Source organism: Hemitrygon akajei, chromosome 10 (assembly GCF_048418815.1).
Source record: "Hemitrygon akajei chromosome 10, sHemAka1.3, whole genome shotgun sequence".
NCBI lineage: Eukaryota > Metazoa > Chordata > Chondrichthyes > Myliobatiformes > Dasyatidae > Hemitrygon > Hemitrygon akajei.
The window spans coordinates 169,295,473-169,320,173 of record NC_133133.1 but is presented as its reverse complement, the minus strand read 5'-3'; the positions used below and the strand labels follow the sequence as shown (position 1 = coordinate 169,320,173).

Here is a 24,701-nt window from a genome sequence, read left to right as displayed (position 1 = left end):
TGACATCTGCAAATACAGTGACAATGTTTAGGATGGTGGTGAATATTGGTAGCTCGAGTTGAGGCTCGGGTTTTAAAAAAAAATTACTTAACAAAATTTTTCTGGGAACGTGACTGTTCCAGTTCACTTAAAATTCCAATTATTTTCTGTATTTCTTTCCCTACCTGAAAAAAGGATATGGCAAATGAAACACAGGTACCATCAGTCCCTTTATGGGGCATGTACGGCGTGTACTGCCCTTACCCAGGCATGGCATGAGCAATCAATCATGTGCTGAAGATTGAATGCGAGCCCTTACAAGTCGATGGCAGTTCAGTGTTAAATACTATAAAGGAATACCTTGCATATAGATTCTCAGAATTTTCAATTAAACACATTTGCATGTTTTCAAGGGATTTCCCTTTTCTTTTCTCAACATGAAATGATATAAATTATTTTAACTCTTTTTAAAAAGTACTTGGACAATTATTTATAACTAAATTGAATGGGTTTTCACCTTGTCACAAATGCATAAAATTACTATAAGTCACAACAAGAATATATGCTGAAATATAATCAAACGAACATAGAACATAGAAATCTACAGCACATTACAGGCCCTTCGGCCCACAAAGTTGTGCTAACTATGTAACCTACTCTAGAGCTGCCTAGAATTTCCCTAGCATATAGCCCTCTATTTATCTAAGCTCCATGTACCTGTCTAAGAGGCTCTTAAAAGAAGTTCAAAGTACAAAGTAAATTTTATTATCAAAGTACATGTACGTCACCATATACAACCCCCAGATTCATTTTCCTGTGAGTATTCTCAGTAAATGCTAAAATGGTGCCAGCGATAATTGGAGACTTTCTGTGTCCTGGATGGTGAAAGTCCTTGATGATGGACACCGTCTTCCTGAAGCATCACTTTTGAAGATGTCCGTGATGGTGGGGAGACTAATGCCTGTGATGGAGCTGACTGAGCCTAAGCACTCTGCAGCTTTTTCTGATCCTGTGCATTGGCGTCTCCTTGCCAGACGGTGATGAAACCAGTTGGAGTGCACTCCACGGTACATCTGTAGAAATTTGCTAGAGTCTTTCGTGATCTACAAAATATCCTCATACCAGCCCCTCACCAAACCCCCGTCCCACTGACCCACAGCATGCCAGACTTCCTACACTGCCTCTTCAGTGTGCTAGCTACACTTGTCAGTTCTGAGTAGGCAGACTTTATAAGTATTTATTGGAATTCAATTCAATTCAAGTTTAATTGTCATTCAACCATACATGAATACAGCCAAATAAGACAGCGTTACTCCAGGGACAAGGTGAAAAACACAGTACCAACAGTCCCACACAGCACATACAAGACAGCAAGCACACCGCAATAAGAGTCAAAACTCAACCCATCAATCTACAATCGACCACAATAGAGCTTGTCTTCTGCCGAGTGAACATTGGGGGACAGCACCATCTCCAGCCTGGACACCGCACCACACTGCCCCTAGTGGAGGGCACTGGCTCCAACACCTCCCTCTGGCAACGGTCTGAACAGGCCTAATCCTCGCATATACAAGATAACAACCATATGTAGAATATCACAAAAATACAGCCACACAATAAAGTATATATATAGTCCAGACCCTTTAATCTATGGACAACTGAATATCATTGTCAGGATTACTTGCATAAATTAGCATGGCCACTGTGCAACATCAGGTTTTTTTCAAGCGCTGTTGAATTTCCAACTGCTCATGTCCATCTTCGCCTGTGCTCAGGGCCAGTGATTTGCTTTGATATTACACAGATATATAGATAGGGAAGGTTTAGATCAGGGGTTCCCAGCCTTATTAAAAACATGGACCAATCTCATTAAGCAAGGGGTCTCTGGGCAATAGGTTGGGAACCCCCGGGTTCGATGGATATGGGCCAAATACAGATAAATGAGATTAGCTGAGGCGAGCCGGTGACAATACAACTGATTCTGATAACTTGGGAAGAGATTAGTTGCCTTTTCTGGTACATTGAATCAGTGGCATTCTTTGCTTAAAATGTTAAGTTCTAAATTATTGAGCAGTAACAATATGGAAAAAGCAGCAGCTGACAGCTGAGAAAATCAACAGATTACTTTGTCGCAGACTCTTTTGCTTCATGTTGAAAGCTGTCAGCTGTGCCAGACCAAAGCTGATGCCTTGATCTGCTCCTTAACTGAAAATGCCACAAGGGAGAGAACTAATTGGTGCTGAAAAAGCACTAAGTGTTGATCACAGACAGTATATTCCATTCAAACTCAACATGACAAATAGCTACTCAGACACTTCTGAAGCTTTGAATCTACAACTTGGCACACCAGCATCAAAGCCAATGTTTTTAGTTGGTAGCGTCAGATGAACCGAGTAGAAAAACACATTTGGTTAATGCAATTGATCTGCTTTTTAAGTTTTGTTACCGGTGAAAATGGTCATTTTGTCCCCTCTGTATATTGCTAACTGTGTATGCACATTGGACTTTGAAAATGTGAATTGCTATGCAAAGTGAATCAATAGATATTTAACTAAAAGATTCAAGACTGTTTAGTCATTCTTCAGTAGATAAGTAAAAAGGAGAATGAAATTATTGTTACTCTAGATCCAATGCAGCGTAAAAACAATAACCATAAGAAATACAATAAAATAAGCATAAAACACTATGAATATAAAAGGAATCCAATCAAACACAATGTACAAGGAACTGTTACATACATAGACTGATTGTATGTAAAGTGACATAAGATGATGGCATGAACATCGATTTCTTGAACTTCCAATAATTCCACCCCCCCCCCTTCACCATTCTCATTCCCATCTCCTCATCTTCTTACCTGCCCATTACTTCCTTCTGGTGCTCCCCCCACCTCCTTCTGTGGGCTTCTACCCCTCCTATTAGAAACCCCCTTCTCCAGCACTTTATCTCTTTCACCTCCCCAGCTCTTCACTTCACCCCTCTCCCTCCTCCAGATTCACCTATCACTTACCACCTTCGACTTCTTCCTCCCCTCCCCCCACCTTCTTGCTCTGATTTCTTGGCTTTTTTTCCCCAGTTCTGACGAAGTGTCTCAGCCTGAAATGTTGAGTGTTTACTCTTTTCCATAGATGTTGCCTGACCTCCAGCATTTTGTGTGTGTGACCATCAAATTATTCCTTGCTTTGTTATCTTTGGATTTCCATCATCTGCAGACTCTCTTCTGTTTATACTAATCTCTTTACAGGTTTAGAAGTCAATATTGGTGCAGGCACATCTATGAATGAACTGCGGTGAAGAATGTATGAGCTACATAATTCAATTTTTAATCCAATTTATATTCATTGTATGGAACTCATTGTCTCTTAAGAGCTATTTGCTTTTCAATAAGTTTTCTTACATAGAAACATAGAAATATAGAAAACCTAAGCACAATACAGGCCCTTTGGCCCACAATTCTGTGCCAAACACCTGCTTACTTTAGAAATTATCTAAGGTTACACATAGCCCTCTAGTTTTCTAAGCTCCATGTACCAATCCAAAGACCCTATTGTATCTGCCTCCACCACCATCGCTGACAGCCCATTCCACACATTCACCACTCTCTGCGTAAAAAAAAGTTACTCCTGAGAACCCCGCTGTAACTACTTCCAAGCATCTTAAAACTGTGCCCTCTCGTGTTAGCCATTTCAGCCCCGGGAAAAAGCCTCTGACTATCCACACGATCAATGTCTCATCATCTTATACACCTCTGTCAGGTCACCTCTCATCTTCTGTCACTCCAGGGAGAAAAGGCCAAGTTCACTCAACCTATTCTCGCAAGGCATGCTCCCCAATCAAGGCAACATCCTTGTAAATCTCCTCTGCACCCTTTCTATAGTATCTTCATCCTTCCTGTAGGGAGGTGACCAGATCTGGGCACAGGTGGGCTGACCAGGGTCCTATAAAGCTGTAACAGTACCTCTTAGCTCTTAAACTCAATCCCACAGTTGATGAAGGCCAATGCACCATATACCTCTTAACCACACAGTCAACCTGCGCAGCAGCTTTGAGTGTCCTATGGACATGGACCCCAAGATCCCTCTGATCCTCCACTCAAAAGCTATTATTAATGCTTTTTGAGAGGGTGATTTTAGATGCATATCATATTTTTACTGAGTTAAGTATTGTATGTAATTAGTTTTGCTACAATAAGTGTATGGGACATTGGAAAAAATGTTGAATTTCCCCATGGGGATGAATAAAGTATCTATCTATCTATCTATCTATCTATTAATACTATATTCTGCATCATATTTGACCTGCCAATGTGAACCACCTCACACTTATCTGGGTTGAACTTAAGCCACTTTTCAATCCAGTTTTGCATCTTATCACTGTTCCACTGTAACTACAGCAGGTCTGCAGTCTAGTGTAGTTTCTTTTTTTTTCTGTGTTGTTTTCACGTAGTTCAGTGTAGTTTTTGTACTGTTTCACGTAGCACCATGGTCCTGAAAAACGTTGTCTCATTTTTACTGTGTACTGTACCAGCAGTTATGGTCAAAATGACAATAAAAAGTGACTTGACTTGACTTGAACCTCTGACAGCCCTCCACACTAACCACAACACCCACCTCCTTGTGTCATCAGGAAATGTACTAACCCAAGCCTCCACTTCCTCATGCAGGTCATTTATAAAAATCATGAAGAGAAGGGGTCCCACAACAGATTCCTGAGGCACACCACTGGTCACCAACCTCCATGCAGAATATGACCTGTCTAAAACCACTCTTTGCCTTCTGTGTGCAAGCCAGTTCTGGATCCACAAAGCAATGTCCCCTTGGATCCCTTGCCTCCTTAATGTCTTGCATGGGGTACCTTATCAAATGCCTTGCTGAAATCCATATACACTACATCTACGGCTCTACCTTCATCAATGTGTTTAATCACATGCTCAAAAAATTCAATCAGGCTCATAAGGCTCGATCTCCCTTTGACAAAGCCAAGCTGACTATTCTTACTCATATTATGCCTCTCCAAATGTTCATAAATCCTGCCTCAGCAATCTCCTCCCTCGCTTCCCACAGTAGCCTGGGGTACATCTCATCCGGTCCCAGTGATGTATACTTAATGTCTATTTGCTCAAGCTTTTCAGTCCGCTGTAATTCATCCCTACAATTGCCAAGGTCCTTTTCTGTAGTGAATACTCAAGCAAGGTTTTCATTAAGTATCTCTGCTATCTCCTTCGGTTCCATACACACTTTTCCACTGCCACATTTGATTGATTCTATTCTCTCATGTCTTATCCTCTTGCTCTTTACATACTTGTAGAATGCCTTGGGTTTTTCCTTAATCCTGCTCGCTAAGGCCTTCTTGTGGCCCCTTCTGGTTCTCCTAATTTCATTCTTAAACTCCTTCCTGCTAACCTTATAATTTTCTAAATCACTATCATTACCTAGCTTTTTTAAACCTTTCGTAAGCTTTTCTTTTCTTCTTGACTAGATTTTCGACAGCCTTTGTACACCATGGTTCCTGTACCCTACCATCCTTTCCCTGTCTCATTGGAACGTACCTATGCAGAACACCAAGCAAATATGCCCTGAAAATTTGCCACATTTCTGCAGTATATTTCTCTGAGAACATCCATTTCCAATTAATGTTTCCAAGTTCCTCCCTGATGGTTTCATATTTCCTCTTACTCCAATTAAACACTTTCCTAACTTGTCTGCTCCTATCCCTCTCCAATGCTACGGTAAAGGAGATAGAGTTGTGATCACTATCTCCACAATGCTCTCCCACTGAGAGACCTGACACCTGACCAGGTTCATTTCCCAATACCAGATCAAATACAGCCTCTCCTCTTGTAGGCTTATCTACATATTGTGTCAGGAAATCTTCCTGAACACACCTACCAAACTGCACCCCATCTAAAACTCTCACTCTAGGGAGCTGCCAATCAATACTGGGGAAATTAAAATATCCCACTACAACCCTGTTATTATTTGCATCTTTCCAGAAGCTATCTCCCTATCTGCTCCTTGATGTCCCCATTACTATTGGGTGGTGTATAAAAAACATCCAGTAGAGTTATTGACCCCTTCCTGTTCCTAACTTCCACCCACAGAGACTCCAAAGACAATCCCTCCATGACTCCTCCTTTTCTGCAGCCAAGACACTATCTCTGATCAGTAGTGCCGTGCCTCCCTCTCTGTCTTTTCTGAAACATCTAAAGCCTGACACTCTAAGTAGCCATTCCTGCCCCTGAATCATCCGTCTCTGTAATAGCCACAACATCCTAGCTCCAAGTGTTGATCCACGCTCTAAACTCATCCGCTTTGTTCATGATGCTTCTTGCAATAAAATAGACACATCTCAAACCATAGGTCTGAGCCCATCCCTTCTCTATCACCTGTCTATCCTCCCTCTTGCACTGTCTACAAGCTTTCTCTATTTGTGAGCCAACTGTCCCTGCCTCCGTCTGATCAGTTTGGTTCCCACCCCCTCAACAATTTTAGTTTAAACTCTCCCCAATAGTCTTAGCAAACCTCCCCACTGGGATATTGGTCCCCCTTGGACTCAAGTGCAACCTGTCCTTTTTGTACAGGTCACACCTGCCCCAAAGGAGGTCCCAATGATCCAGAATTCTGAATCCCTGCCCCCTGCTCCAATCCCTCAGCCACACATCTATCCTCCACCTCATTCTATTCCTATACTCACCGTCATGTGGCATAGGCAGTAATCCCGAGATTACTACCTTTGAGGTCCTGCTTCTCAACTTCCTTCCTAACTCCTTGTAGTCTGTTTTCAGGACCTCCTCCCTTTTCCTACCTGTGTTGTTGGTACTAATATGTACCACGACCTCTGGCTGTTCACCTTCCCACTTCAGGATATTGTGGACAAGATCAGAAACATCCCAGACCCTGGCACCTGGGAGGCAAACTACCATCCGTGTTTCTTTCCTGCGTCCACAGAATTGCCTGTCTGACCCCCTAACTATAGAGTCTCCTATCACTGCTGTCATCCTCTTCCTTACCCTACCCTTCTGTGCCACAGGGCCAGACTCGTGTCAGAGACGCGACCACTGTTGCTTCTACCAGGTAGGTTGTCCCTTCTAAAAGTACTCAAACAGGAGTCCTTATTGTTAAGGGGGACAGCCACAGGGGTACTCTCTAGTAACTGGCTCTTGCCCTTCCCTCTCCTGACTGTTACCCACTTACAGTATCTGTCTCCTGAGGCCCCGATGTGACTACTTGCCCCTCTCTCTCACCTCCTCACTTTCCCTGACCAGATGAAGCACCATCTGAATAAAAGCCTTCATTTATAATCCTTTGGTCGTAGAAATGCTTTATTTAATAAAGTAATGGGGAAAAAATTCACTATTACACATTCATCTGTTTACTTTTGTCACTTGTGGTTCAGTTGCTATTATTCTCTTCTCTGGGTCAGAAGATTCAGGTCCTATTCAAAGTTGAAAGTAAATTTATTATTGATGGACATATATGTACTTTGATAACAAATACAGTGATAACAAAGTACATATGTGGAGAGTGCCTAAAGGAGAAAATAATTCCGGGATTGTATGGATTGTCAATGAGGAGTTCAGCAGAATGAGGGGTGACCTTATTGAAACCTACAGAATGTTGAAAGGCCTCGAGTGGATGTGGAGAGGATGTTTCCTGTAGTGGGGGAGTCTAAGAATAGAGGACACAGCCTCAGACTAGAGGGATATCCTTTTGAAACAGAGGAGAGGAGGATTTCTTGGGCCAGAGAGTGGTGAATCTGTGGAATTTGTTGTCAGACAGTCTCAGCCAGGTGACCCAGCCAGGGTTGATAAGGCCCTGGCTAGTGCTCCAGTGGCATTGGTCCACGGGTCACACCTCTTGATCCGCAGCCATCAGGAGACTTGCTCAGCAGCTTCTGTGATGGTCCTGATGTCTCTTTTCTTTGCAGTCGCTGTATTACCAAGGAGAGAGTAGGTTCTGCACGGTGAACAGCCAGAAAAACCTCTACATCCCACCTCTACAGGCTCGCATCATGCCCTGCACCCCTGTCTCTGGCACTGCTCTACCAGCTCCTGGTATTTGGCTTTCTTACGCTCAAACACCCCCTCAATCCGGTCTTCTACAAGGCACTGTCAGTTATGCCATCACCACCTGCTTTGAGATTTCTGACAAATGATCATGTCAGACCTCAGGGATGATGATGCAATGAAATCAGGGAACTTTAATTGCTTACCAAGATCAACATTCAATTGTCAGTCTGATGATGTGGCAAGCAAGCCTGCTGGTGAAATGACAATATTCACTTCCAGGCTAGATGATCTGGAATACAATGAGGAATCGGCGATATCAGAAGAACTGAGTTACTAGCTTATGAAAGAAAGTATGGCTACCAACACTGGCAGCCAAGAATTGGAGGCAGGGTGGGGAATATGTCTGTTCACAGCAAGTTATTTATTGCATAAAAAAGATCAACTCTCTCACTCCCTCACTCTCTCACTCTCACTCTTTCACACTCTCTCTCTCACTCTCTTTCACTCTTTCACTCTCTCGCTCTCTCTCTCTCGCACTCTCTCACACTCTTGCACTCTCTCGCACTCTCTCTCACTCTCTCTCGCACTCTCACTCTCACTCTCTCTCTGTCTCACACATGCACACCCTTGTCATTTTGCTGTCATTGCTTTGAGAGTTTGCACTTCAGTGTCTTCCCTGGTATATTGGGCTGGTATTATGCTGCCAGAGATCGGGTCTCTGGCACTGAGCCTGGTTTCATGGTGCAGAAGGGAGAGAAGAAGATGAGGAATGCGGTATCATTGAGAACTCTATAGTGCAGGGAACAGACAGGAGGTTCTGTCAGCCTGATAGAGATACCTGCATGGTGTGTTGCCTCCCAGGTGCCAGGGTAGGGGATGTCTCAGATCAGGTGCAGAGTATTCTGAAGGGAGAGAGTGATCAGCCAGAAGTCTTGGTACATGTTGGTACCAATGACATAGGTAGAAAAAGAGAGGAGGTCCTGAAGAGAAAATTCAGAGAGTTGGGTAGGAAGCTAAAAAGCAGTATCTCCAGGGTAGTAATCTCAGGATTGCTGCCTGGCCACGTGCTAACAAGTGCAAGAATAGCATGATCAGGCATATTAATGCGTGGCTGAGAGACTGGTGTAGGGGGCAGGGCAAAAGGATGAATGCAGGGCCCTGGTGGAGGACTTTGTCAACTGGTTCAAGCTGAATCATCTGCAGCTCAACATTAGTAAGACAAAGGAGATGGTGATGGAGACTAAGCTTGCACTGCTCCCTGTTAGTATTGAAGGTGAGGACCTACAAGTACCTGGGGGTGCACCTGGATGACAGACCTGAGTGAAGCACCAACACAGAGGCTTCTACTTCCTGAGGAGACTGAGGTCCTCTGGAGTGTGCAGGCCTCTCCTGCACATGTTCTACCAGTCTGTTGTCGCCAGTACAATCTTCTATGCGGTGGTGTGCTGGGGCAATGGCATCAACACGGGTGATGCCAACTGACTCAATAACTGACTAGAAACGCTGGCTCTGTTATAGGAGTCAAACTGGACACACTGGAGGCTGTGGTAGAACAAAAGACCCTACGGAAATACTTGGCAATTCTGGATAATGTTTCACACCCTCTGCATGCCACCATAGCTGAACAGAGGAGCACTTTTAGTAATAGACTGATAACTGCACTGCTCCAAAGAGTGCTATATGACGCAATTCTTATCTTCAGCCATTGGGCTCTATGATGAGTCAACCTATAGCTGGGGAAGTGATGATTCCTCCTGTTAGACTGTCTGAGGTAACTTATTTTTTATTCTTTCTACTTCTCTTCTAATATTTATATGTGTGCACTTGTAATGCTACTGTGACACTGTAATTTCCTTTGGGATCAATGAAGTGTTTATCTATCTATATTGTTATATACCATATTTAAGGTAGGTACTGTTTATTTTGTAATATGATTGTGGGGTGCATCATATTCTGATTCAATGGTCGTCTTAAGTTAACCTTGTGGGTAATTAAAGATGGTTGTCCTTGCGCCTAATAAACGGGATTCATCGTGCTCAGTGGTAGAGAGAGATTGGACTGCCAGGAGTTCAAATTGGACAAAATAGTACAGGTCTATTGTATTTTCTGCTAGATATCTTTTTGTAAATATTGACAGTTTTTGCTACTTCCGCTAATTTTTTGAAGTTAGATTTAATAAACACCCTTGCACTAAGCGACTCCAGCCATTTTATCCTCGGTCATAACCCATGTATTGCAACTGTCTGACTGACAGATAAAGTTAACCACAATCTGACTCACAGAAAATGGACAATCATCTTCACTCTGCCTGTGAATAATGCTGTTGCTATCAAACCCTGCCCAAGCAGTATACTTGCAGATGAAGGTGCTTACAAACTGCATCTTTCAACCCAGACCTAAGATCAAGTTTGGTTTATTATCGAATAAACCAAATATTAATGGGTAAAACTAGCAATGCAGTGGACATGATGCAATGCATGCTGACACTTACCACTTACCACTTTCAGGATACCACAAAGTGTGAGAGAAATTGTCTACTGCACTGGGATCTCATTGATGGATGACAATATGTGGGAATTTATTTGGAGCAAATATGAATCCTCCAATGCGATTCTGGAGCAGAAATTTCTGCTGAAGTCTTTGGCATGCAGCAAGAACTCTGAACTGCTGAGCAGGTAAATTACTTACTGTCTGTCAAACTGTGACGCCTTTCCTTTCTTTCCCAAAATGCAAATATTTAATGTACTGATGTATCTGTTTTCTCTTTAAGGCTTCTTAACTTAACACTAAGTTCTCAACTTACTTCTCATAAGAGTGTTTCAGAAGTTATCATTCAGGTCTCTACATATCCAGCTGGTCGAGATTTGGCCTGGAAATATTTTCAGGAGAACTGGTCCAATTTATATTCAAGGTAAAAATATTTGGATTTTTCAATGGAATCATTCATTAGAAAAACATAATACGGTTTTGATTTTGAAAACTGAGCCACATTAAAATGTATGGATTGGGCACTGAAAATACTGTACAATGAACTAAATTTGATAATTCTTCTACAGATTTGGAGAAGCTCTTTTTATTTCCAACTTGATCATCAGAAGTGTGACAAAGTTTTGGAAAACAGAAATTAAACTTAATGAGGTAAATGTTTCAAATATATTTTAAGATTTTCACTTAGAAAATGCTTGAAGTTAATGAGGCCCTCCGTTGATCTGGGTTGACCATGGGTCAAATTCAATGTCAATTTATTATCAAAGTACCGTAAATTCCGGACTACAGAGCGCACCTGATTAAAAGCCGCAGGCTCTAATTTTAGAAAGAAAATAAATTTTGTACTTGTACAGGCCGCACCGGATTTTAAGCCGCAGGTGTCCCACGTTGTAATATGAGATATTTACACAGAAAGATATTACACGTGAGGATTTTTTAACTTTTAATTAAATCCGTATGGTAACATAAACAAATACATATTGCAAATGCTTTTTTACGAACCGTGCCTGTAACACGGCTACTTTTAAATATACATACGTATCGGTAACACACAAATTACGTTGCGTATACTTTTTTACTGAACAGTGCACGAACAACATTCCAATATCTCCTAACGACTGGTAAAAAAATATATACTGCAGCCTACCAGGAAAAGTTATTGATCACCTTTAACTTAAAAGCTGCATCATATGTTTGCAGCGTTCTCGCGCGGGTCTAATGCGCTCACCCCCTCCTTTCCGTTTATCGCAAACCGGTATTTTCCCACAAGACGCGGCGAAACCGGATGTGACGTCATAACATCCTGGGATGTAGTACAGAAAACAAATATACTTAAAACACTTCTAACTTTAACTAGAAAATACTAACAAATGAATTACTAAGCGAAAATATTATAAACTAAATAACTGCCATAAAGGCAGCACAATGCTTTTCTTCGAGTGTTTTCCATGTTGATGAGGGTGAGTACAAATGACTGATTTACAATAATTTAATTGTGAAAGTGCGCTTGATTTATCGTACAATTTCATTGGACCTCTGTGAACTACTCATCAATTTTATTGGTCTACTGTTACGAGGCAAAATGTTTTTGGCGGCATGAAAAAAAACCATGCATTAGCCGCACCGTAGTAAAGGCCGCAGTGTTCAAAGCGTGGGAAAAAAGTAGCGGCTTATAATCCGGAATCTACGGTACATATATGTCACAGTATACAACCCTGAGATTCATTTTGTTCTGGGCAAACTCAATAAATCCATAATAGAATAATAACCATAGTAGAAACATTAAACCCACACCAACTTCAGCATTTAGCGAGTATGCAAAAGACAACAGTCTGTGCAAATACAAAAAGAAAGAAATAATAATAATAAAAAATTAATAAACAACGAATATTGAGAACGTGAGATGAATTGTCCTTGAAGGTGTGTCTATAGGTTGTGGGAACGTTTCAATGATGGGGCAAATGAAGTTGAGTGAAGTTATTCCCTTTGTTTCAAGAGTTTGATTGCTGAGGGGTAATAACTGTTCCTGAAGCTGGTGGTGTGAGTCCTGAGGCTCCTGTAGTTTTTTCCTGATGGCAGCAGCGAGAAGAGTGCATGACCTAGATGGTGGGGGTCTCTGATGATGGATGCTACTTTCCTGTGACAATGCTTCATGCAGGTGTGCCTAACGGTGAGGAGGGCTTTACTCCTGATGGACTGGGCCTTATCCACAACGTTTTATAGGATTTTTCTATTCAAAGGCCTTGGTGTTTCCATACCAGGCTGTGATACAGCCAGTTGATATACTCCCCACTATGGAAGTTTTTCAAAGTTTCAGATGTCATGCCAAATCTTTGCAAACTCCTAAGAAAGCAGAGGCACTGCTATGCTTTCTTGATAATTGTACTTATGAATTTGGCCCAAGACAGGTCCTCTGAAATGATAATACCGGGGAATTTAAAGTTGCTGACGCTCTCCGCCTCTGATCTTCCAATGAGGACTTGCTCGTGGACCTCTGGTTTCCTCCTCCTGAAGATAATGATCAGTAATCATCTTGATCTTGCTGAGAAAGAGGTTGTTGTTATGGCACCACTCAGCCAGATTTTCAAGTTCACTCCAATATGCTGATTCATCATTGTCTAGCTGTCTATGTGATACACGAGCCAGAACGCAAGCCAGGGCAGTACGATATGGAGAGCAAGCTGTTCCCCATGCAGTAGCCTCCTTCACTGCATGCAGTTGATGAATCCACAGGAACGACAGAGACCGATACGGTCTGGCACCAGTCAGCGTTTAATTCAACGTAGGACTGCCTTAGGAACTCCAGCTCTATACTTTTCCTTGGGGTTTACTCCTGAAGCCTTCCCCATGAGTGGATTTAGCCACATGGCAGCAGAGGTTTGAGATCAGAGTTTTCCTTCTCCTAGATGAGCTGCCGACCGTGGCTGACACACACACCTGCCTGAAGCGACTGGTATAAAATGCCAGTAACCTGCCTTTGCACCTGCTCTTGTCAGTAGAAGTGGTTACGTCAGGTTTAGGAGCTAATCCACACATGAAGGCCAGGTGCTAGACTTGGTTGTCAGAGACTATTTGAGATTTACACCATTGCGAGCATTTAATAGGTGGTGGGAGCTTATCCCGCTACCTCCCATGTCTATGACAACCCTAAAGAGCCACTGAAGTTAATACTGTTGATAAAAACTGATGCCTAGTGGAGATCAGTTGTTGATCACCACTGAAAAACTGCTGGTACCCAAGCTACATAACAGTGCACGTGTGAATGACTGGGACTTGTTATAACCAACACAAATTCCTTCTTCTACTATGGTAATCTAGGAATTAATCCCCAGACTCATAGTTTAATTTGTTTTTTTTTACCAGATTGATTGATTGGTTGTCTATTACATCCAACCATGACAGTTTTGAAATCTGTGTGTGAGAATTTTCAAAGTGATAAAGGTGTTGCACTGGGGCAGTTCCACTCTTTCGAGCTCAGAAATCCCGGTCCAGTAGTATGGCTAGTCACCACAACTGGGGTTGCAATGGATAAATGGCTTCTTCTGCGCCTTGTCGTGCCCCTCAGTTTCCATGAAGCATTACAGAACCACCTTCCTGGCTGTTGGATCTCACTGTTGACCTCAAATACCCAGTCCGCAGGAGCTGTCTTAGCATGGCAGGACAGGCATGTCGCTATCTCACCGGGGTAAGAGGCCCACTGGCGACACTCACCTGGTTGGCTACCTAGCCCACCTGTCAAAGAAGTGTACCAGGCTGCGGCTGCTGTGAATGCAACCAGTTATTTGTGGAGCCGGAGATGAGAGCTAATTGTTCAGTGGGGAGCAAAGGTGAGTGAACTGTCCCAGAGTGGCCATGACAAGACCCTTTACCAGAGATACTACCCCATCCTGGACATCCCATACACCACACATTTTACCAGATTGTCTTATAACAGAAGTTCATTTATCCATTATTAATGAAATAAATTCTGTGCATGTTGTTTGTCTGTGAGTAATTGACCAAAATCACCGGAAGGGAGAAGTTTCTAGAAAGAGAAGATGAAATTCACATTCATTTAGCCCATCTTGGAAACTCCACGGGCGAGTTGGTTCTGATCTTAAGAAAGAGAATATTGATGTAAGTCCATGGAATGTCTGGGTGTTATGTATCACTGCAAGTGGTTTGAAGGTAAGTCTTGAAGTGGGGATGGGGTGATAAAAGGAGCATTGCCACAGGAAAGCAGCATCCACCATCAGGGTCTCCCCACCCAGGACAGGCTCCATTCTCATTGCTGCCATCAGGAAGAAGGTACAGAAGCCTCAGGACTCACACCACCAGCTTCAGGGACAGTTATTACCTCTCAACCCTCAGGCTCATGAACCAGAGGGGATAACTTTACTCAACTTCACTTGCCCCATCACTGAACTGTTCTCACAATCAATGGACTCATTTTCAGGGACACTTCCTCTCATGTTCTCGATATATATTGCTTATAGCGAGTTAGACCGGCGGGAAGAATTTAAAAGGAGAGATTTTTTTTCAGCGGTTTGATCGAGGCACGACCGCACAGGTGTGTGGACGTCAGTGTGTTAGACTGGTGGGAAGAATTTTTAAAAGAAAACAGCTTTATAGAACGGGCGCCAGAGTAGAGGGAATCAGAGTAGGAGGGCTTTGACTCAACGGGGCTTCAGTCATAATGGGTCAAGGCGAGGTAAGTTACTTGTGAAGAATAGGAATAGGAGGTATGTCTGTGAGGCCGGTGTTCTGTACCGGGTGTCAGATGTGGGATGTCCACGTGATACCCAACCTCCCAGATGGGGAGGGGATGGGAGCACATGGGGCATGAAAACAAGCGAGAGAACATGGCAGTATAAGACCACAGAATGATGGCTAGGGGGAAACACACAAAAGGATAGAGTTCAACTGGAGGTACTGACAATATGGATTTCAGCAAGGCATTTGATAAGGTACCCCATGCAAACCTTATTGATAAAGTAAGGAGGCATGGGATCCAAGGGGACATTGCTTTGTGGATCCAGAACTGGCTTGCCCACGGAAGGCAAAGTGTGGTTGTAGACGGGATATATTCTGCATGGAGGTTGGTGACCAGTGGTGTGGTTCAGGGATCTGTTCTGGGACCCCGTCTCTTCGCGATTTTTGTAAATGACCTGGATGAGGAAGTGGAGGGATGCATTAGTAAATAAGAGCTGTCAGAAGTTAAGTAGGACACTGATATGATGCAAAACTGGGCTGAGAATTGGCAGATGGAGTTCAACCCAGATAAGTGTGAAGTGATTCATTTTTGTAGGTCAAATATGATGGCAGAATATAGTATTAATGGTAAGACTCTTGGAGCGTGGAGGATTAGAGGGATCTTGGCATCTGAGTCCATAGGACACTCAAAGCTGCTGCACAGGTTGACTCTGTGGTTAAGAAGGCGTACAGTGTATTGGCCTTCATCAACCGTGGGATTGAGTTTAGGAGCCGAGAGGTAATGTTACAGCTATATAAGACCCTGGTCAGGCCCCACTTGGAGTACTGTGCTCAGTTCTGGTCACCTCTCTACTGGAAGGATGTGGAAACCATAGAAAGGATGCAGAGGAGATTTACAAGGATGTTGCCTGAATTTGGGAGCATGCCTTATGAGAATAGGTTGAATGAACTTGGCCTTTTCTCCTTGGAGCGACAGAGGATGAAAGGTGACTTGATAGAGGAGCATAAGATGATGAGAGACATTGATCATATGGATAGTCAGAGGCCTTTTTCCAGGGCTGAAATGGCTAACATAAGAGGGCACGGTTTAAAGGTGCTTGGAAGTAGGTACAGAGGAGATATTGGGGAAAATTTTTTTATGCAGAGTGTGGTGAGTGTGTGTATTGGGCTGCCGGCGACGGTGGTGGAGGCGGATACGATAAGGTCTTTTAAGGGACTCCTGGACAGGTACATGGAGCTTAGAAAAATATAATGGCAATGGGTAATCCAAGGTAATTTCTAAAGTCAGTGCATGTTCGACACAGCATTGTGGGCTGAAGGGCTGTATTGTGCTGTAGGTTTTCTATGTTTCTATTTATTTATTATTATTTTTCTTTCTTTTGTATTTGCATAGTTTGTTGTTTTTTGTGCACTGGTTGTTTGCCCTGGCGGTGCGGTGTTTCAGTGATTCTATTTTGGATATTTGATTTATTGAGTGTACTGCAAGAAAGTGAATCTCAGGGTGTATATGGTGACAAATACGTACTTTGATAATAAATTTACTTTAAACATTATGAGAAGGAGGAATACTTTATGTCTACATCAGCAATATTAGAATATCAATTACACTCTGTGGTCTAAACACTGTTGTGATTCCTCCTGGGTAAATTCTAGTCACTGGCCTCGACATTTGGGGGTCTGGTCGCTTTCATTTCAAGGAACAGCAGCATGAAGTCACCAATAAACTCACATCCCTCTTACAAAATTCCAAGAAAGACATCTTGGTTCACTTCTCGATCTCCAAGCAAATTACTCTACCATTCCATAGTACCTCCTTGTGCATTACCTTTTTCTTTCAGCTTTTGCCTGTCCGCGATCCTTGGACCTAAACACCTCTTTCAAATTAAACAATATTTTGTTGCATTTCTTTCCATTGGATGTGGTCTCTTCAAGGCAGTAGACGCAAAATGCAGGTTGGGTGAATATTTTGCAGAGCATCTCTGAGCAGTCTGCAAGTTAATCCTGTGCCTCTATCACCTGGCGCTTTATTCTCCAGCCCCAGCCACTCCAGACTTTCAGTCCTTGGCCTCTTTTGTTGTTTCAATGCACTCAACATAAATGATAATTGGAATCTTATTTCTGGAACACACACATCATAGTTTCCTGGAAGCAAAATTGAATTCAGCATTTTTTGATAAATACTTTGCTCTTCCCATTACCTTCAACTCAGTATCTAACCCTTACTAATATTTATCTATCTGTCTGTCTGTCTATCTATCTATCTACTTATTTGTTCATTCATTTGTACACCCACTCAGTTATCTAGCTATCTATTTAATTTTATCAATCATTCCCATGACCATCTCTTTGTCTCCTGCGCCCACACTTCAGTGAGTTCCACGCCTGCCATGACACTGAGCTCTTCTTCCACCACCTCTGTCTCCATGCCTACTTCCTTGGCAAGGACTCTCCACCCCCGACTGATGGCTAGATGATACTCTCTTTTATGGAGACTGGGTTTTTCAAGCTCCACTCTGGACCTGCGTGGGAAATCTTCTAATGCGTCTGTGCTGCTATCCAATCAAAGACTCCCGCTGAAACTGACTGCTTTTTCAGGCTCCGCTCTGGACCTGTGTGGGAACACTACTACTTCCTTCCCACCCTGTCACTTGTAAGAATACCATCCCATTCTCTCAATTCCTCTGTCTCTACTGCATCTGCTCTCGGGATGAAGCTTTTCATTCTAGAACTAATGTGATGTCCTCCTCCTTTAAAGAAAGGGACTTCCCTTACTCCACCATCAATGATGCCGTCGCCCACATCTCTTCCATTTCATGCACGTCTGCTCTCACCCCATCTTCACACTGCCACACGAGGGATAGAGTTCCTCTTCTCCTCACCTACTATCCCACTAGCCTCCATGACCAGCACATAATTCTCAGTAACTTCCACCATCTCCAATGGGATCCCACTACCAAGCACATCTTCCCCCCACCCTTCCACTTTCCACTTTCTACAGGGATGTCTCCCTAAATGACTCCTTTGTCCACTCATCCCTCCCTACTGATCTCCCTCCTGGTGCTTATCCTTGCAAGCAGAACAAGTGCCACACCTGCCTCTACACCTCCCTCACCACCATTCAGGGCCCCAGACAGTCCTTCCGGGTGAGGCGACACTTCACCTGTGAGTCTGTTAGGATCATCTGCTGTACCCAGTGCTCCTGGTGTGGTCTCCTGTATATTGGCGAGACCCGACATAGATTGGTAGGCTGCTTCGCTGAGCTTCCGCACCCTGTCCACCGGAAAAAAGCAGGGTCTCCTGGTGGCTACCTATTTCAATTCTGCTTCCCAATCCCATTCGGGTGTGTCAGTCCTTGGCCTCCTCCTCTGCCACGATGAGGCCACACTCAGGTTGGAGAAGCAACACCCTATATTCAGTCTGGGTAGCCTCTAGCCTGATGGCAAGAACATCGATTTCTCGAAATTCCAGTAATTACCCCCTATTCACCATTCCCCATTCCCATTTCCCTCTTTCACCTTATCTCCTTACCTGCCCATTACCTCCTTATATTCCTCCTCCTCCCCCTTCCCTTTCTTCTGTGGCCTTCTGTCCTCTCCTATCAGATTCCACCTCCTCCAGCCCTTTATCTCTTTCTTCAATGAACTTCCCAATTCTTTTCTTCCCCCTTCCCCCCTCTCCATTTCACCTAACACCTACTACATTGTAATTCTTCCTCCCCTATCCGCACCTTCTTACGCTTACTACTCATCTCCTTTTTCCAGTCCTGAAGAAGGGTTGAGTTCCTCCAGCAGTTTTTGTGTGTTATGTCCTTAGTTGGTATTTTCAAAAGTACTTTTCCTGGAAGAGATGTTTTTGTGATCCTCTGGTTTGACAAAAAGTCCAGCACTCCATTGTGTGCTCCACTCTTTAAATCAGAGTTTCCCAACCTGGGGTCCACAGACCCCTTGCTTTAGTGGTGTAGGTCCATGGTATAAAAAAGGTTGGGAACTCCTGCTCAGAATATAAAAGCAATGATTTAATGTTGTGGCTTTATAAGGCATTGGTGAGGTTTCACTTAGAGTATTGTGAGCAATTTTCCACCCCTTATCTTAGAAAGGATGTATTGACACAGGTGAGGGTCCAAAGGAGGTTCAGGAAAATGATTCCAGGATTGAAGGGCTTGTCATATGAAGAGTGTTTGATGGCTCTGGGCCTGTATTCAGAAGAATGAGGGATGACCTCATTGAAACCTATCGAATGTTGAAAGGTCTTGATAGAGTGAATGTGGAGAGGAGGTTTCCTATGGGAGAGGACACAGCCTCAGAATAAAGGGACATCCATTTACAATGGAGATGAAGAGGAATTTCCTTAGCGAGAGAGTGGTGAATCTGTAGAATTCGTTGCCACAGGCAGGTATGGAAGCCAATCCTTTATGATTATTTAAAGCAAAAGTTGTTAGATTCTTGATTGGTCAAGGCATGAAGGGATACTGGGAGAAGGTGGGAGTTAGGGGCTGAGATAAATAATAGATCAGCCATGATGAAATGGCAGAGCAGAGTTGATGGCCAAATGGCCTAATTCTGTTCAATATTTTATGGTCTTTAAAAAAATGGTTGTCCCACTGTGGCCTGAATCAACATGGCTGGGTTGATAATCAACAATCTTATGCCCACAGCTGATCTACGTTAAAATGTAATCTGACTGTGATAATTGGCGGTGGCTTCAGATGTGAAGCATGGTTGCTCCTGACTTCTTCTTGCCTAGTTCTAAACACCCACTCCTACACCTGTTTATATATAGCATAGTGATTAACACACTTTACAGTGAAGGTGTCTTGGTTCAGTTCCTGCTGCTGCCTGTAAAGATTTCATATGTTCTTCCCTATGTCTGTGTGGGTTTCCTCTGGTTTGCTCCCACAGTCAAAGGACATATTGGTTGGCAGGTTAATTGGTTATTGTAAGATTGTCCCATGATTATGCTAGGATTTGGAAGGGCTTAATCCATGCTGTAGCTCAATAAATAAATAAAATAATATTAAGGGTGGGTATATTTCAAACTAATTCCATATGACTAATGTATAGAGGGATCTGGGATCCAAGTCCACAGCTTCCTGAAAGTGGCCACACAAGTTGATAGACTGGTAAAGACGGTATATTGCTTGCTTGTCTTTTATTAGTTGTTGAAAAGCAAAGGGAAGTTATGTTGTAACCTTATAATACTCTTGGATTATTGTATTCATTTCTGGTCTCCCCATTAGAGGAAAGATGTAGAAGCTGTGGAGAAAGTGCAGATTATGCTGCCAGGTTGCTGCCTGGATTAGAAGACGTGCTCTAAGGCAAGGTTGGACAAACTAGGCTTGTTTTTTCTGGAGCAGCAGAGGCGGAGAGGAGACCTGACAGAGGTTTATAACATTAAGAGAGGCATAAGGTTGAAATATCTAATGGTATAGAGCATGCATTTAAGGTAGATGTGGGGAAAGTTCAAAGGAGAGTGATGGGGAAAAGAGGTGATGGTGGGGGCAGATATGATAGAAGCATTTAAGAAGCTCTTCGATGGACCCATAGATATGCAGAGAATGGGGCAATATAGACTGTGTGCAGGCAGAAGGCAATAGGTGTCACTTGCTTAAATAGTTCAGCATGTGTCAAAGGCACGGTTCCACTGCTGTACATACAACATACTGGAAGAACACAACAGGTCAGGCTGCATCTAGGGAGAAGACTAGTCAAATTTTCAGCCTAGATCCTTCATCTAGACTGGAAAGGAAGAGGGCAAAAGCCAGAATTTTAAAGGTGGGGGAGGAGTACGAGCTGGCAGGTGATAGGTGAGAAGTGGTGGAGGGAGGGGGATAAAGGAGAATGATGTGAAATGCTAGGAGGAAGATGCAAAGAGCTGAAGAAGGAGGAATATCTATAGGAGAGAGGACAGCAGACCATGAAATAAAGGGAAGGAGCTGACGGGCAGGTTGTGAGGCTGTGGAAAAGGAACATTAGGGTGGTCACAAGGATGAGAGAAAATAAAGCATGTGGGAGTGGGAAGAAAAACAGAGTAGTTTCCAGAAGTTGGAGGAATCAGTGCTAATATCTTGTCATAGGAATGAAGTAGAACAAAGGCAATGGGAGGTGATGTTGCCATAGGAATGAGTATGGTTCCTGTGCTGTAGTCTTCTGTGTTGTGCGGTATGTGAAAGACATTTGTCTTTTGTTCTATATGTCAAATGAGCAATGCAGTAATGTACGCATAATAAACTTTGTTTCTAAGGCCATGGAAATGAATTTCAGAATTGACTTGCTCCATCGTTGAAAGCCACAACCAATGGACTCGCTTTTAAGGACTCATTATCTCATATTGTCGATACCTATTTGTTTATTTATTTACTATTATTTCTTATTTTGTATTTGCAGTTTGTTGTCCTCTGCACTCTGGTTGAATGCCCAAGTTGTGCAGTCTTTCGTTGATTCTGTTATGGTTATTATTCAATGGATTTGTTGAGTATGCCCATGAGAAAATAAGACCGTAAGTCCATAAGGCATAGGAGCAGAATTAGGCCATTCAGCCCATCGAACCTGCTCTGCAGTACCATCATGGCTGATCCTGGATCCCACTCAGCCCCATACACCTGCCTTCATGCCATATCCGTTGAAGCCCTGACCTATCAGGAAATGATCAACTTCTGCTTTAAATATATCCACGAACTGGCCTCCACTGCAGTCTGTGGCAGAGAATTGCACAGAATCACCACTCTCTGGCTATAAAAATACCTCCTTACCACTGTTCTAAATGGTTGCCCCTCAATTTTGAGGCTGTGCCTTCTAGTTCTTGATTCCCCCACCATAGAAAACATCCTCTTCACATCAATCCCATCTAGTCCTTTCAACATTCTGTGCCGAATCTCAGAGTTGTAAATGGTGACGTATAGGTACATTGATAATAAGTTTATTTTGAACTTTTTTCAATGCATATACGGTACAGTACATTGCTTTATCAAGCATATCATGAGAAGTTGGATAAGCTTGCGTTGTTTTCCCTGGAGCTACAGTGGCTGAGGGGAGATCTGATTTTAGAAGGCACATATATGTCACCATATACAATCTTGAAGTTCATTTGCTTGTGGGCATACTCAACACATCTGCAGAATAATAACCATAACATAATCAATGAATGGTTTATAAGACTATGAGAGGCATAGATAGAGTGGACAGAGAGTATCTGTTTCCCAGGGTTGAAGTGTCTAATATCAGAGGGCGTGCATTACAGATGAGGGGGTGGGTAGTTTTGAAGGGGACGTGAGGGGCAAGTTTTTTTACTCAGAGAGTGGTGGATGCCTGGAACGCGCTGCCTGGTATGGTGATAGAGGCAAACACACCAGAGGCTTTTAAGAGATGGTTAGATAGGTACATGGATGTAGGGAGATGGAGGGATGTGGACTTTGTGTAGGTAGGAGGGATTAGAGTTTGAATGCACTTGATTTGTTTTTTTGGCTGTTTCAGTACAAAATGGTGGGATGGTGGGCTGATGGGCCTGGCCCTGGGCTGTACTGTTCTACTTCAACATCTCAAAGTTATCTCAGCAAGCTGTTTTTTGCAATTCAATAACATGTTTCCAATTTTACAGCTTTACGCGTTTGTAAAGAACCTGAGGAAGGAAGAATACGTCTCATTTACAGAATCCATTGCAATAGTGGAAGCAAATGTTTGGTGGCATGAACAGTTAGAAGATGAGTTGTTCCAGTGGCTCAGGAAATCCCTGAAGAGCTAATTTGTAACACTTCTAATAATTTACTGCATGAATTACTTTGATGCATTTGTACTATGTAAAATTCCTCTACTTTTTTTGAGAAGGGGGGCATAAAGGACATGTTACAGATTTTTCACTGGTTAATTTTTTTCTGCAGATACAACTTTTCTGGAGGTGGGAGGGGGTAAAGCGAAGTCTGCATAAAAACATTAGTCACAACTTAATTGGACAGAGAATGTTTTTGCAGCTAGCGCATGTTGTTAACAGTCAGTAGAGAAAGATATGAACTGACATGTAATTGATGCATGATTATCTTGTCCATTCTGTATTCCAGCATGCTCTGTTTCAAGCTTTCAATTTTGTGTTCGTGCAATGTTCTTGGACTGAAAAATGGCAGCCCTTATGCAAATACATCAAAGCACAATGTTAAGGACAATTAGTATTGACAATGTGATCAATAATGTATCCTACAGAAACAATATCCTTAATACCCTAATAATACTGGACAAAAATATTTTTTTTGAAAGTGTTGCTTCCCCAGAATTTTTTTTATTATGATAGACCACTTGAAGCTGAACACAAATATAATTTCAGCCTACTTGTAATTTGAAGAAACAAGAAATTAATTTCTGTTGAATATGATGTGTTTAATTGCATAACAGTACTGATGCTTTGCAATAGTTTAACTAAGTTGAAAATGTTTTGTTAATGATTTTTGTTTGTACTCCGTGTATGAGGCTTTTCATTTAAACATTCAACAATAATCAGCCAGCATTGATGGATTCCAGTTGCCCTGATACCATTTCTCCATGACCGCAATGTCCTGGTGAAACCTTTCACCATGGTTATCACTGACAGCGCCAAGATTTACAGGGAAGAAATCTAAATGGGAATGCAGAAAATAAATCTTTAGTGACATGTTGCACTTCATGGTTTTGTGTGCTTGAAGCATGTTGTCAGCCAGCTGCATGTAGTTTGGTGCTCTGTAGTTGCAATAGATTTTAATGAACATCCTTGGATGTCTTCCATGCGATTTTCTTCGGTCCCATTAGAAGTTCTTTGAATTGCTTGTCATTGATGACCTGTTTGATTTGTAGATGAACAAAAATGCATTCCTTAATCTTAGCATCAGTTATTCTGACTTGAATTATGAATTGAAGCAACAAACCAAGGTGATTTCAAAAAATGGTGCATGATAGGGAAATTTCATGGTGATTTTCATGATCAGCAGCCCAAACTCCATAAGATACACCCAAAAGTTATTCAGGAAGCAAAATCTTTGTTGTCCAGTATAATTGGATGTGGAACACAGTATTTAAACACAAAATGTGTAGAATTTGAGAATCATTGTGCAGGATACAGGGAAAAATAAAAATAAAACTTTAATTTTGTTAAATTCATGTTGGGGATTTTGCAAAATGAAAACCTATAGCATATGTATTTTAAATTGGAAACTATGAACTTTTAATTCTTTAATAAAATTTTGTACAGTAATTGTAATGCGTTGCTGTCTCGTTTATTCATCCCTCTGTTCAATGTGTATTTTAAAAAATATTTCCTTACAGTACCTAACCATCTTTAGAAGTTCTCCAAGTTCTTAATTATGCATGTGAGATATGATTAAACCAATAGTTTGTTATGTGCCATGTTGTATGACGTGGGTGATCGTGGTCTTTCCATGATTATGATTGTTCTTGGCAGATTTTTCTACAGGTGGTTTGCCATTGCCTTCTTCTGGGCAGTGTCTTTACAAGACAGGTGACCCAGATATTATCAATACTTTTCAGAGATTGTCTGCCCAGGGTCAGTGGTCACATAA

The 24,701-nt window shown here is 42.4% G+C and overlaps 1 protein-coding gene across 3 annotated transcripts in view; it reads left to right on the top strand.

Moving 5' to 3' along the window:
* Positions 1-24,376, top strand: part of LOC140734934 (thyrotropin-releasing hormone-degrading ectoenzyme-like) — a 166,363-nt gene extending 141,987 nt beyond the window's left edge. For all 3 annotated transcript variants that reach the window (XM_073059650.1, XM_073059651.1, XM_073059653.1), the window contains 4 exons: positions 10,495-10,662; positions 10,758-10,898; positions 11,044-11,125; positions 22,760-24,376. In XM_073059650.1, the coding sequence (XP_072915751.1) occupies positions 10,495-10,662; positions 10,758-10,898; positions 11,044-11,125; positions 22,760-22,903 (535 nt within the window). In that variant the 3' untranslated portion in view covers positions 22,904-24,376. The remainder of the gene's footprint in view (positions 1-10,494; positions 10,663-10,757; positions 10,899-11,043; positions 11,126-22,759) is intronic.
* Positions 24,377-24,701: the final 325 nt, after the last annotated feature.